General features: G+C 46.9%; 2 protein-coding genes across 2 annotated transcripts in view; both read left to right on the top strand.

Moving 5' to 3' along the window:
* Nucleotides 1-14,730, top strand: part of LOC127000623 (cuticle protein AM1199-like) — a 91,848-nt gene that overhangs the window by 45,785 nt on the left and 31,333 nt on the right. The gene's annotated exons all lie outside the window — the stretch shown is intronic.
* On the top strand, nucleotides 11,167-13,780 carry LOC127000706 (cuticle protein AMP4-like). The gene is made up of 3 exons (XM_050864721.1): nucleotides 11,167-11,264; nucleotides 11,685-11,881; nucleotides 13,270-13,780. The coding sequence occupies exons 1-3, from the start codon at nucleotides 11,256-11,258 to the stop codon at nucleotides 13,361-13,363; spliced, it is 300 nt and encodes a 99-aa protein (XP_050720678.1). The 5' UTR covers nucleotides 11,167-11,255; the 3' UTR covers nucleotides 13,364-13,780.

Here is a 14,730-nt window from a genome sequence, read left to right as displayed (position 1 = left end):
GGGGAGAGAAGAAAAGGAAGAGGAGGGAAGATGAGACAAGTAGGTAAGAGAAGGGACGAAGAGGAGGGGAGATGTGTCGAGAATAGTCCTTAAACGGGGTGATGGATGAAGGAAAGGATGAAAAGGGGGAGAAAATGAATAGGGGAGGGGAGGAACGTGGCTCTAGAGGGAGATGGAGAGGTAAGGCGGAGCAGGGAGACGTTGAATACGGTTTATGAGGATGGAATAAAGAGGAAGGAAGAGGAAGAGAGGATAAGGGATGCAAGAAAAAAGAAGGGAGAGAAAGAAAGAAAGGAAGACTTGCCGAGGAGAAGGGTCAAGGGGGAGGGGGAAAGAGGTGAGGATAAAGGGGGCAGAGATGGTGGGGTAGTGAGAGAAATGGACAGGTAGGCGAGGGGGGGTAAAGGGGGGAGGGTTTGGGGGGCGACCTTCCCTGCCTCGGGTCGGGGTCATGATGCCTCACTTAACAAAAACTAGACTTGACCTTATGACCTATTGGCTCATCCTCCCGCCGCAGGTCACCAACCACCGCCAGGATAACTCTCTCTCTCTCTCTCTCTCTCTCTCTCTCTCTCTCTCTCTCTCTCTCTCTCTCTCTCTCTCTCTCTCTCTCTCTCTCTCTCTATATATATATATATATATATATATATATATATATATATATATATATATATATATTATTTATCTATTAATTTATTTATTCATCATTTCTAACTTATCCTCACTTTCCCCTCTCTTTCATTCCTGCTTCTCTCATCTCTTCCATGTTCCCTCCTCCTCGTCCTCCTCCTCCTCTTCCTCCTCCTCCTCCTCCTCCTCCTCCTCTTCTTCTTCCCTCCCTCCATCCACACGACGCCCCAGGGACACTCACGAGGGAGCGGCGCCTTCAAGGTCTTACCCAACCTTCCTCCTCCTCCCTCCACGCCACCACCCCCTCCTCCTCCTCCTCCCCGCCCCACTCAGTAAAACCCCTCGCTTGACCCCTCTCCGCCCCCTCCCTTGACTCCTCACCCTCCCCAGCCTCTCTGACCCTCTCATTCCTCATTCTTTTGCCTTACACACACACACACACACACACACACACACACACACACACACACACACACACACACAGAATTTTATTATTATCATTATTATTAGTAGTAGTGGTAGTAACAGTAGTAGTAGTAGTAGTACTAGTAGTAGTAGTTGTATTAGTATTAGTAGTAGTAGTAGTAGTAGTATCATTATCATCATCATTATTATCAGTATTATAATCGTAAAAAATTTAACCGTCACTATTACAATCTCCCCCAACAAAATCAACATCGTGCTGCATTCACCGTCAACGTCATCATCATCATCCCCTTAACAAAACAGCTCCTGAAGGCCCGGCGCGGCAGGCACAGCTTCTGTTGACTCAAACCTTCGCCCGCATGAGGCTTTAAGGCCTCTCCGTCCTCGCCTCCCCCTCCAGTGCTCCCGCCTCGCCCCGGGCCACAATAACCAGCGGCCCTCATCCCATCTCATTCTTAACCCTCCACCGTATTCCTCCTCTCTCCACCACACTCCCCTCACCCTCTCCCTCCTGTGCTCCCTTTGATCTCACCTCCCTGTCTCCCATCCCACCCCCCTAAAAAAATATCCCATCCTCCACCAGCTCCACTTATCCCAGTGTTTGTTTTCCACCTTAACCTTCTCCCCTGTTTGCATTTGATAACACTTGTTTTGTACTGCTTTGCTTCCAGTCTTCTGTGTGTGTGTGTGTGTGTGTGTGTGTGTGTGTGTGTGTGTGTGTGTGTGTGTGTGTGTGTGTGTGTGTGTGTGTGTGTGTGTGTGTGTGTGTGTGTGTGTGTGTGTGTGTGTGTGTGTGTGTGTGTGTGTGTGTGTGTGTGTGTGTGTGTGTGTGTGTGTGTGTGTGTGTGTGTGTGTGTGTGTGTGTGTGTGTGTGTGTGTGTGTGTCCCTTGGCTTTAGCTAAAAAGCTGCTCTTGATCACTGTTGTGTTGTACTGATTTCCTTAGTTACTCGTGTGTGTGTCTGTGTGTGGGAAGGAAAGAAAGAGCTCGTGTGTGCGAGCCCACTCACGTTGTCCTCCGTTGTACAGTTGATTCTGGTCTAACGCATAATAATGTCTGACGCTATTGCGTAATAAATTTATCAAACAACAACCTTCTCCCCTGTGCCTTACACCTCCTCTTCACCCTCTCCTGTGCTCCCCCTCCGCCTCACCTGCAAGACCTAACTCCCTTCGCCTCCAGCGCCATTTATCTCCAGCACTGAATTCCTCCCTTCTGTATCCTCCCCTCTAATGCTTCACTCAACGTAACTCCCTATGCCCCTCCCCCTCTCCCCCCGACGAACTTGCCCTCCTGCGTCCTACCACACGTAGATTACTAGTAGTAGCGGTAGTAGACAGACACCCTCGCCATAGACCGCCAGGTCTTCTGGTGTCTGTTCTTCCTATGTATGCCTATGTATTCCATCTTGCCTCCTCTGCCCCGCTCTTCATCCACCAGTCTCAGCCCATCTCTCTCTCTCTCTCTCTCTCTCTCTCTCTCTCTCTCTCTCTCTCTCTCTCTCTCTCTCTCTCTCTCTCTCTTCCACTTCACGGTTCCCTCCAACGCCTTATCCGTCTATCTCTGTTCCTCCCCTCTGTAGTCTATCCTTTAATTTTCGTCCATTATATATCTAAGTCCATTCATCTGCCTCCCATCCCTTAATTTTCCTCCCACACTTCAAGCCCTTCCCTCCATCTCTCCGTTCCCTCCCCGCCATTTATAGCCTCCCACATTACATCATGTTTATCCGTATTTGCTGTTTCTTCCGACCATCCCACTACCCTAAAGTGAGCCCCGCACGCCTCCACTCCTCTCTTCCCTCCTTCATGCCCCTCCTTTCCCTCCTTCAGCCTGTCACTTTACACCTCCATCATTGCATTACGTTAGTCCATATAGGCTGTTCCTCCCGACCATCCCACTATCCTAAATGGAGCCCCCACGCCTCCTCTCCTCTCCTCTCTCCCTCATTCTGCCCCTCACGACATTACATCACGTCTCCAGCCATACAATACTCCATCCCACCGTCCTACTCTTCCTCCTTAATCCTCCTCCGCCTCCACCCCACACCCCTTGTCACACTCCATTCCTCCTCGCTGACTAACCTTCCTCAAATACCCACCCTGCCAGCCTCATCCTATCTATCCACCCACCTACCCACCTAATCTCATCCGCCCACCACCCACTTCAGCCACAAAGCATCGGGACGGAGAAGCTTTTTTGTTGGTGGCTATGCACGTAGTTTCTCTGTACGCGTTAACGAGTCCATTCTTCGACAACTAGTTTACTCAGCGACGCATGCATTTGACCTTGAGCCCGCACGCTATCGAAATGGTTTGTCACAGCGGTGGTGGATGACAAGGATAGTATGTGATGTTTGTGAATTCGTCTAAACACACACACACACACACACACACACACACGTCGACTGCGCTGTAAAAATAATAATGTTAAAAACGAAATTGCATCGGTGCTTTTCTTGCCATGTCGAATGCCTGAGTGGCGCTTGACCAACACGCTCCTCTGATAGCCGCTTAAGGTCCAAAGGTATCAGTTTATTTATGCTTTGTCTGGTCTGAGTCACTGGCGCGTCGGTACAATGCAACTCACCTGTTTGTCTCGCCTTGGCGCTGGGGCACGCTGACGAAGAGACGAAAGCTGGCACGTGCAAGAAGCGGCCGTGAGGAAGGGGAGGTAGTGTGGGCGAGGACGAGGATGGGGAATATTGTGACAGGCTATAGGGGGGTATCCGGCCACACGATTCCACCCTACACGGCACCCCAACCGATCCTCGCCACTCCGTCCCTCCCCCAGCCGTATACACGAAAAGACACACACACTCGGTACTCGGTGGACGTTATACAGATCACTATATGTAACACTCCTGAGAAAGACACTTGAACGCCCCGTCGTAGTAGCACCCGCGGCCTGTCACTCGTCACTGCTCTCGCGGCCGGAAGACCCGTGACGCCAGGGGTGCAGAAGACGCCACGACGAGAGAATGAACATGATTTCGAAGCTCCGAAGTTAGTTGACTGTCATGTAAAGCACTCATAGTCAATATAAAACCATGAATGTGCCAGTAAAAGGTGACACATAGAATCTAGTCCTTCATAAATGCGACCTTTTCATAAACACATATTGCTGGGAACGTCAGAAATGTATGGGTGTTCGAAGCGAGACTGAAGTTTCATGAGCAGCGCAAACGAAGCAGATACGAGACGCGCGAACCTCAGTAACTCGACCGATGTTTGATGCATAAACGAAAGTAAAATATATAGGAAAAACATAAGAAAAAATGCCTATAAGAAATTTAACATATCAAAATAGAAGCAACGAACAGAGGAGGGAGCTAAGAAAGTAAAAAAATAATACCCTAATAAAGACAAGAGACAAACTACCATCACCCCTCGATCTCTCTCTCCTTCGCCTCCAGAATCATCGCTTGTTCTGAGTCATCCCATCATCGCTTACCGTTAAAGCCTCTGTAACGTTTTCCTTGAAGCGTGCATTACTTTTTTTTCTTTCTTTTCTTTCTTCCTTTCCAGACTATTGTTTTTCTTTTTCTTTTTTTACAATACACTCCGTTTTCTTCGATGTCTTCCTTATACCCGTTTTCTTTCCCGCTTGTTTCTTCATTCTCGCACTGACTCGTCGCTTTTTTTTTTTTGGTCATTCTCCACTTACTGACCTAACGCTCTCTCTCTCTCTCTCTCTCTCTCTCTCTCTCTCTCTCTTGGTGGCATAAACCTTAAACAAAATAAACATCAACACACATCAAAATCAGCGACATTCATTTCAATCTGCCACGGTCCTTCCTTACTGTATATTCTGCCCGTCCATCTTTTTAATATTTCCTTCTCAACATTTTCCATTACTTGTTTACACAGGGAGGGAGTGTCAATAGTCCCTTCCAAGCACATTTGTTGATTACTTAGCAGTATTTAGATTTGAAATATGGCCGCCTCTTGCTCACCCTCACCTCTCACCTACCTTCACTTTTACCGGCGGGTCTAGTGTCCTCTCTCTCTCTCTCTCTCTCTCTCTCTCTCTCTCTCTCTCTCTCTCTCTCTCTCTCTCTCTCTCTCTCTCTCTCTCTCTTCCACACATTTGTATTTTCCTCCGTCAAGATTTCCCTCCTGTATTTACCTTCCCTTTCCTTTAAGTTATATTTTTCTTCTCCTTTTTTTCCCTTCGTTTCTCGTTCCTTTCTCTCCCTCTCACCTCTATGTCCATCCTTTGTCTTCACTGGTTCTTCTTGTTACCTTCCATCTTCTTTGTGTTTCTCGTCTGGTTCTCCTCCTTTTCCTTTCCTCTCTCTTCCCTTCCCTTTCCTTCTCACTCTCACTCTCACTTCGGTTACCCGTTTTTCCTCCTCCTCTCCTTTCCCTCAAATTCGCCGTTACTTTATTGGTTGGCGTCGTGTCGTGATATATTTTTCCTTGCGCTTTTGTTTACACTCTTGCAGTGGTCTTATTTTATTTGGTTCCCTATTTGTGTGTGTGTGTGTGTGTGTGTGTGTGTGTGTGTGTGTGTGTGTGTGTGTGTGTGTGTGTGTGTGTGTGTGTGCTTCGTCACGGCTGCTTCACTATTTCCTGCTTGTGTAATCTGGTTAACACTCCTTTATCCTTTTCGTCCTCCTTCTACTTCTTCATCAATATATATTTTTTCTATTTCTTTCTTCTTCTTTCTTCCATCATCATCATCATTATCATTTTCTTCTTCTTCTTTTTGTTCTTGTTCTTGTTCTTGTTCTTCTTCTTCTTCCTTTCTCCTTCTCTAACCTTTGTTTCTTTTCCCCTTTCGCTTACCCTTTCACTTGCACCTCTCTTTCATAATCTATTTCTCTTCTTTGTTTTCCTGTCTCTTATTCTGTCTGTTGTGCTTTCGTTTTCCTCCTCCTTCTCCTCTTCCTCCTCCTCCTCCTCATCCTCCTTATCATCATCATCATCATCATCATTCTCCACTGTTTTGCTCGCCTCTTTACCCATATATTTTTTTCTCTCGTCTTCGTCGTTATCATATCCTCCTCCTCCTCCTCCTCCTCTTCCTCCTCTTCCTTGACAAGCGTAGTCATGCACTTTGGGACCAGGAATAGCATCCGTACATTCAACACGCATAGCATAAAGCCTCAGCAGGTCGTACGGGAGGAGTTAGTTAGATATTGGGGTCACTATCATCAGTGACTTCAAACATAAAAAAGCCCTGTACCTGCATGTAAAAGAATATATGATGGGGTTCATAGCGAGGAACACTGAATGCAAGACGCCGGAAATAATGCTATCTTTATATAACTCGACAATAAGACTTCACGCGAAATATGCAGTGCAGTTCTGGTCCCCTAATTATAGGAAGGACATTGAATTACTGAAAAGCGTCCAATTACCATCTTCGAACATTATAGCACCCATGAGGGCTAAGACGTGTGAAAACAACTCAAGCGAATCAACCTCTTTACGTTGGAAATGAGATAACTACATGGGGTTTGATACGGATCTTCAAGTAAGTTCAGTAGCGTCGATCACTCCATGTTTTGTTAGCTCCAAACTAACCCTAAAATTAGAGATAATGGCCTACTGATCCATATGGGGCGATGTAATACAGACACCGGCATGTGGTTATTTTTCTCGGTCATCCGTCATCCATCTTATATAAGTAGTTATAGCTGAAAAGGTCAAATTCTTAAAAAATCGCTGTTCCCGTTGATTTCTTGAGTCAGTAATAAACGTACAAACATGAGGGCTTTAATTTGGTCTGAAGGTCACTGAACGACGAAATGACTAAATCAATAAGGTGGGCAGTGTCGTTATGGGCCAACAAACTTTCTGTTGCCTGGGTTTCCATGTCTCCATGTTTCCTCGTCCTCCTCCTTCTCTTCCTGTCTCTCCTTTTCTTCCTTCCTTTTTCTTTTGTTTCGTCTTTTTATCAATTTCTTCGTCATCGTCTCCTCTTTTGTCATTTTTCATCTCATTTCCTTTCCTCTTTCCTTATCGTTCGTCTCCGTAGTTGTTTCTCACCTTTTCCTCCTCCTACTACTACTTTTTCCTCATTTTATACTTCTTTCTCTGTTTGTTTTTTTCGTCATCGTCTTCACTTTCCTTCCTATTCTCATTCTCATTTTCTCCCACTTTTCATCCCCTTTCTTATTTTCATCTGCCTATTTTTATTTTTTTACCTGCTTTTCCTTTTTTTCTTTCTTTTCTCCGTTTATTTCTTATTTCCTCTTTTTCTTCCTTTATATATCTTCACATACCTTGGTAGCGTAGTTCATAACAACAGTGGGTCTCGTCAGGAAGTCTTACACAGCGGATTGGTTTGGCCCACGATGTTATGGACTCGCTCAGCACGAGTACTTGGCGTTGTCGATACCTGTGTAGAAGGACAAAGATCCGGATCTTCAAGTCTCTTGTGCTCCCTGTCTTATTTTATGGCTGTGAGACATGGACACTAAATGGGGACTTGGAGAGACGGACGGATGTCTTTGGTAATAAATGTCTACGCAGAATCATGGATATAGCTGGAATGACTTAGTGTCAAACCGGCGACTACTCGGTGAGACTGATTCGACATATGTACATTACCTGCATAGTCCGTCAACGCCAACTCCGGCTATACGGGCACGTGGCACGTTACCTAGAAGCTGATCCTGCTCATCGGGTTGTCTCTGTAAGAGACAATCCTGAGTGGAGGAGGCCAAGGGGACGCCCACGGAGTTCGTGATCCTGCAAGGAGGTACTCAGGATGGGAAGGAGCCTGCATGGAGACTCGCGCAGAGAGACCCCCGGACTTGGCGTTGTAGGATGGGCGAGGCGACGCGCCCCCCCGGCGTATGTCCCCACTGAATGATTGATTGATAGTCGTCGTCGTCGTCCTCCTCCTCCTTCTCTTTCTCCTATTTCTTTACTACTTTATATTTTTTTTCTTCACTTCCTTTTCGTCTTCCTCTCCTTCTTCGTTATTACCCTCCTCCTCCTCCTCCTCCTCCTCCTCCTCCTTCTCCTCCTGTTTCATTTTCTTCTTCTTTCTTCCTTTTCCTTCCTTTTTTGTCCTTCTCATTATTTTCTTCTTTCTATCACTGTTTGCTCTTCCTTCTTTTCTTCGTCACTGTCACTCATCCTCTTCTCTTCTTTCCTTTTCTCCTTTCAATGATTTTTTTTAATCCTATGCCTTCTTCTCTTTTGGGCCTTCATCTTCCTTCCCAAGCATATTTTTTGTCATTTACATTCATTTAATTCTCTCTCTCTCTCTCTCTCTCTCTCTCTCTCTCTCTCTCTCTCTCTCTCTCTCTCTCTCTCTCTCTCTCTCTCTCTCTCTCTCTCTCTCTCTCTCTCTCTCTCTCTCTCTCTCTCTCTCTCTCTCTCTCTCTCTCTCTCTCTCTCTCTCTCTCCCTAATCAAAAAATTCTTTTCGGGGAACATCAATCCATCATCAACGTTGAGATGTCTGCAAAACACGGTATTTTTTTTCTCTCTCTCTCTTAATTTTTCTCCCGCAAAGCCTGATGGATTTTGATGCCGCCGCGGGGATACCATCACCGCCAGGATTCTTTACCTCATATACAACGGCATGACTTTGACCCGGCTGCCGAGTGAAAGGCGGAGGGTGACACTGCATCGGAGGGGCGTCTTGAGGTGAGGGGGGACACTGGGCACTCACTGCAGGCTGGCAACCCCAATAACGCATCCCAGTCCCCATTCCTCCTCCCCACACCCACCACCCACTACCCGGCGCCAGGGAAGGGAGGGGCTGGTGGGGGGAGCCAGAGCTCATCAAGTCAATTATAAAACCAGTAAGTGATAAAGTTCCTGAAGTGAAAATTTGTTGATGTTGTTTTTGGTGGTGGTGGTGGTGGTGGTGTGTGTGTGTGTGTGTGTGTGTGTCTGTCTGTCTGTCTGTCTGCCTATTTATATGAAGGGATGGATGGATGGATGGGTGGACTGATGGATGGATGGATGGATGGATGGATGGATGGATGGATGAACGGATGAATGAATGGATGGATGGATGGATGGATGGATGGATGGATGAATGAATGGATGGATGGATGGATGGATGGGTGGATAAATGGATAAACAATCCTCATCATTAAATTCGTCGCACCCCGCCTCCACGCTGCGAACGGTAATACAGGCATGTATTGCATCTGATGAAATGTATTGATCTTACTTACATCTTAGTACTTTTAGGGTTTCCCTTTACGCCTCCTACACTCCTCCAAACGTGCAGGAAGGCTGTCTGCAAGTCCCATGAGGTGCTCTAGGGGAAGCTTCTTCAAAGGTGGTAAAGTGCAGCTTGGAGCATCGGCACCATTGAACGGTCGTGGTTGCGCAACTCTCGTTTTAATATCGCTCACAAAATCTCAACGGGGCTCGAGTCAGGGATATTTGCAGGCCAGTCTTCAAAGAACGGCACACAGCAGTCCTGGAGCCACTACTTTACTGACTTAGATAAAGTCTAAGACTTTATGCAAGAATTATGTCAAGTAGGAGTACATAATATCCTGGCGGCTCCGATGAATGAGCTCGGACACTGACATCAATTTGCTCCGAGACAGCACGTGTAGGGTACCCAGCCTCGTGGAGAGATGTCACAACTGTGATGTTACCCCTTGAAAAGGTGTTGTGGTGGGCCATTGTACAGTAAAAAAGCTGGACAGCAAAGTAATTGCAAGCCAAGTTGGGGGCATTTTAAAGATTCAAATGCTCAGTGAAGTCCAGGCGACGTATTTCCGAACTGCAGAATGTTTCAGCTCTCAGCGGTCCACCCTTCTCTTACTAGTGATGGGGGAACCGAGTACTGTCTGCAAACCGAGTAATTCGATTTTGATTACTCTTCAAAACCGAGTAAACCGAGTACTGGGTGCTTGTTTTGCTTTCGGGCAACAGGCGAACGGCAGATCGTACAGGGATGGCTGGGCGGCGGGGGGTGGGGGAGGGGGGGAAGTCTTATGAGTGTGTGTGTGTGTGTGTGTGTGTGTGTGTGTGTGTGTGTGTGTGTGTGTGTGTGTGTGTGTGTGTGTGTGTGTGTGTGTGTTTCCCTACTTTGCCTGTTTGCAGTGCACTGGGCCTACAGTATGCTCGTAGTGTCCTGTCTCTATGTCTACATTTTTGCAGCCTTTTTTATAGTTTCTGAACACTCTTCACTACAATCACTTCCTCTCATCCCTCCAAAGCGTCTGTGGTTCTGTGCAGGCGGCTGTTTCTTGATGTCACTCGTGCATTTAGGGCCACTTTCACAGTTCGACATGATGGGTTAGTAATCTTCCAAACCAATACCAAAGACTTCGAAAATTCCTTGTGTACAGTTTGGTCTTTATATTTAAGGTAAGAAATTTGAGGAAACTATACGGAAAAGCTCTTGTGTATCTGGTGTTGCATCGAAAACCTAACTATTGTGGAGTGTAGAAGATTGAAAAGTTTGGTTCGGGCGGTTACAAGCCACTGTGTTGGACTGTGAAACCAGCTCTTAATCTTCATCAGTTCGTTCATATGTCCTGTTTTAGTTTTGTAGTCTTCTTTTTCTATACAATTGGTCCCTTCTGTTTACCTCTTCCTTGTCATTTATCAGTTTATATATCGTTATCAAGTTTCCTCTTTTTCTTATCTCCTTAATGTAGGTAAATTCATTTCCCTTTTTTTCACACGTTAACACTGGCAAACCTTGAACCATTTTGATATTTGTGTTCTTTCTAGTTTACTTGTGTGTGCGTGCGTGTGCGTGCTCGTGTGCGTGTGCGTGTGTGTGTGTGTGTGTGTGTGTGTGTGTGTTCCAAAGAAGGGTAGGAGGCAAGGATGGAAAGCTAGGGTGGCACAAGACCTTGGTTCCTTTTCAGGCGCCGGCGGTTTGGGGCGCCGATGACCTGCGTTCTGGCACAGGTGGTGGATGACTCCCGCGGAGGGGCACGTGTCGGGGGGTTAGTGTTGCGTCATCGGCAAGATTTAGGCTCAAGCGAAAAGGACGTCTCTTAGCAACTGAAGATGCTCCTCCGAAAAAAGTCCTGTCCCGGATGAGGAGTGAGAGGAGAGTCAGACGGGCCAACAATGAGGAGAGTGTAGGGAAGGAGGGGCGAAGGGCGGGGGGAGGACACACACCTTCCTCTGGAGTGTGGCGCGTCGGGGGGTTACGAGTGGGGGCAGCGGGGAGGGGACATGAGAGACTTGCGGGTATATAAACGCGGCGCCGGACCTTCGCCTCACAGTCGACTCAAACTCACACACCAACATGAAGCTCGTGAGTACTCAGGGAACTAAAAAAAGAAGCTGCATAAAAAAAACTTCTACTTGAGCCATTACGACTCTACAGCAGCAGTATTACTAGTTTTCACTTTGCCTATGTATTGCACTGATAACATACCCCCCCCCCTCCCCCCCCCTCACACACACACACACACAGTCACACGGCTAACAAATCACCTCTCCGTCATCCATATCCTGCATCCTTGAGGTTAGGTACACACCACATTAACTTTGCAATCATAAAATACAACTTACGAAGAACCCTGAAGGCACGAAGGTATTCCTCCTCCCCCCCTTTTCCTCCTCCCTCATCCCTCCCAATGGCTGACCTTCCCCACGGCAGGAGTCACTAATGGCTTCTCCGTTCTCGTGACTCGCTTTATTGCCCTGACCTCCCCTCGTTGCCCCCCTACAGGCTATCTTCGCCTGCCTGCTGGCCCTCGCCGTCGCCCGGCCCCAGGATCTCGGGGCCTCAAAGACACTCCGCAGCGAGAGCGTGAATGAAGGCAACGGCGTCTTCAACTATGGCTTCGAGACCGACACCGGCATCGTGGTGGACGCCGCCGGCACCCCCGGTACTGAGGGCCAGAGCAACATCGCCGGCTCCTACAAGTGAGAGCCCCACAGAATACCTTATTTTTTTCTCCACCCTCCTCTCTCCACAGAAAATCTCACATCTCTTTTTCCTTCTTCTCCTAAACACACAGAGTACTTTCCTATTCTCCTTCTCTCTCCACCTCTTCTTTCTCTCTCCTTTGTGTTCTCCTCATCTTTCTTGATTCCATAGCGTATCTTCCTCCTCTTCCTTCTCTTCTTCCTAGCACTAAAAAAATACCGTCCTCCTGTTTCTCCTCCTGCCCTTCTTCCCTCGCCTTATCTTCCTCCCTGTCCACCTAGTAGATTAGATTTACAGATGCATCGCTCTTGCACTGTGGCTACTGAATTCCAGGCACGAGGATGGAGGTGAAGGAGGCGGTGAAGGTGGTGGTGGGGGTGTTGTGCAAGTGTAGCCGCGGGGCTGTTGAGGTTACGTAAGGGAATCTTCTTCCTCTTCCCTCCCCCTTCTCTCTGCTTTCCACCTCCCACCTCACCCCAACCCCAACGCCTCTTGAACCTCCTCCGCAACGCCATTCTTTCCCAGCAATACTCATTCCTCCCCAACAATGGTCTGCCTCTGCCCTTCCCGCCTTTCCCGCAGACGTGATAGCAGCATGTCCTACAGAGACCCACCTCCTCCCTCACCTCCTGACCTCACACCTTTCTCTTCTCTCTTTTCTCTCTCTCGCTCGCTCCTTCGGTTTCCCTCCTCATTACATGCTTCAACAGTCTTTCCTTCCCCCTTAATCATCCTCTCCACCCGCTCAAGCCTCCTCCTCCCCCTCCTCAGCTTTTCCTTCTCCTTCCCTTCCTCTCGTTAAACGCCTCTCACGTGCACACTCAGGTGGTCTCTCCTTGCAGTCTTTGCCATTTGCATAACTTCACCTGAGAATTCTTTCCTCCCTCTCCTTCCCTATTCATCTCCCTCCTTGTCAAGTCCGTTCAGCCTCTAACGTCTCCTCCTCTTTCTCCTTCCTCTCTCCTTTAGTCCTCCTGCCTTTCAATCAGCTTCAAATGTCTCCTTGTCTTCCCTCCCCCTTTCATCCATCTTCCATTTACCTGATTTTAGCTTTCTTCTTCATTCCATTTCCTCCTACTCTTTCTTCAGTCACAATCCTTTCTATAAACTCTTCTATTCCTGATTTTCCTTCGCGTTCTCATGTCTGACTCTCCTCTTCCCTTCATCTTTCTCTTCCTGTCCATCTTCATCCCGCTACTTTCCATTCAGACCCTCGTCCTCCTCCTCTCTTCGATTCGTTCCACCTCCCCCTCCTCTTCCTCCTATATTCCACTCACTCCCTTATGCCTACTCTTCCTCTTCCTTCCTTGCAATCTGTTCCACCCTCCTCCCAATCCCACTTCTCCATTGTACTCAGTCTTTCATGGCCTCTATTCTTTTGCAGGTTCCCTCTCGGCAACGGCCAGTACCTCGAGGTGACCTACACCGCTGACGAGAGTGGTTACCGCCCCAGCACCAGGTTCGTCGCCTCTAAGTAAGCGATGAGTCCCCACACCCCGGCACACACACCGCGTCCCCACACCTGCACGGACCCACCACCACCACACTCACCTGAACACACGACGCAACGCTCTCCCCGGGACAACTTCAAGATGCCTTCGAGACGCATAAAAACTCTCACCACCTAGTAGGGACCGAGAGAAAAAGAGAGAGGGGTCAATTGTTCTCCTCCGTCTTTCCTCTCTACTCCTTCCTTGCTTTCACTTCGTCCTCGCTCTTTACCTCTCTCTTTGTCTTTCATTCCATGGACTTTCATCTGCTGTCACTTCTTCCTTCATTCTTTCATCTCCCACGCCATTCACTTGTCTCCTCGTGGGTCAAGTGCACTTCCACATACTGTACACACTCCAATGTTGTTTTTTCTTGTTTTGCAGCAATAAATGCTCCTCAAAATTTGTAGAGTTTTCTTCCTGTGTAGAGTTAGAATGGATCCCAGGCAGCAGCATCATAAAGATTGTAAAAGAAAAGGGATTGGAGACGCTAAAGAACACTGAGAGTAGCAATGAAAACGTTAGACAGAATCGGATGCCTCAGAGAAACATTGATATTAAGTAATGAAGAAAATAAGGCAGGAAATGTTATGAAAAAGTAACCGGTAGGAAACTGCATCCACAAAGTACTTTTAAATCATGGCAGACAGTTACTATGGAAATTCATAAAGGAGGACAAATATATGCAAATACATGTCCATAGAATAAAAAGAAAACAAAAACAATGCAAAATACATAAATACAGAGATAGAGAGATAGATAGATAGATTTATATAGATATAGATATAAAGAGATAGATAGATCGACAGATAGATCCATACATACATACTTATAAATATTGACAGATAAATAGATAGGCAGATAGTTAGGTAGATTGGCAAGTAAGACAACCGACAAAGATTTGAAAATGGACAACAAGGAAAGAAAAATAAAACTGAAAATGAACCCAGAGAAGAAAAAAAGTACCCTTATAAATATTGACAGATAAATAGATAGGCAGATAGTTAAGTAGATTGGCAAGTAAGACAACCGACAAAGATATGAAAATGGACAACAAAAGTACCCAGTGAAGATAATAAGTGTGAAGCTCGAACCGCCTGGCACACACGAGGCAAGACATACAATGCAGGCGGCTTTTGCGTGGGTAGTTGAGCATCGCCATGACAACTATTATATTAAAATGCTGGCAATTACAACCTTGGCGCGCATGCAACAACAGCCCCCCTCCACCTCTCTCCTCTCGTGTGCACCTGCCACCGATGCCTAAAATTGTGCTTTTTTAATTTTTTTTTATTCCTTCACTGTTTTATTTTTCATGTGAAGGTTGTCCGGTTTTTCTTTTCTTTTTTTGTTAT

Source organism: Eriocheir sinensis, chromosome 2 (assembly GCF_024679095.1).
Source record: "Eriocheir sinensis breed Jianghai 21 chromosome 2, ASM2467909v1, whole genome shotgun sequence".
NCBI classification, from domain to species: Eukaryota; Metazoa; Arthropoda; class Malacostraca; order Decapoda; family Varunidae; genus Eriocheir; species Eriocheir sinensis.
This window is presented reverse-complemented; position numbering and strand designations above follow the sequence as displayed.

What these genes read in the sequence shown, in the direction of transcription:
- LOC127000706 (XM_050864721.1), top strand. An exon ending in AACATCGCCGGCTCCTACAA is followed by an intron (nt 11,882 to 13,269) that starts GTGAGAGCCCCA and finishes ATTCTTTTGCAG; the next exon opens with GTTCCCTCTCGGCAACGGCC.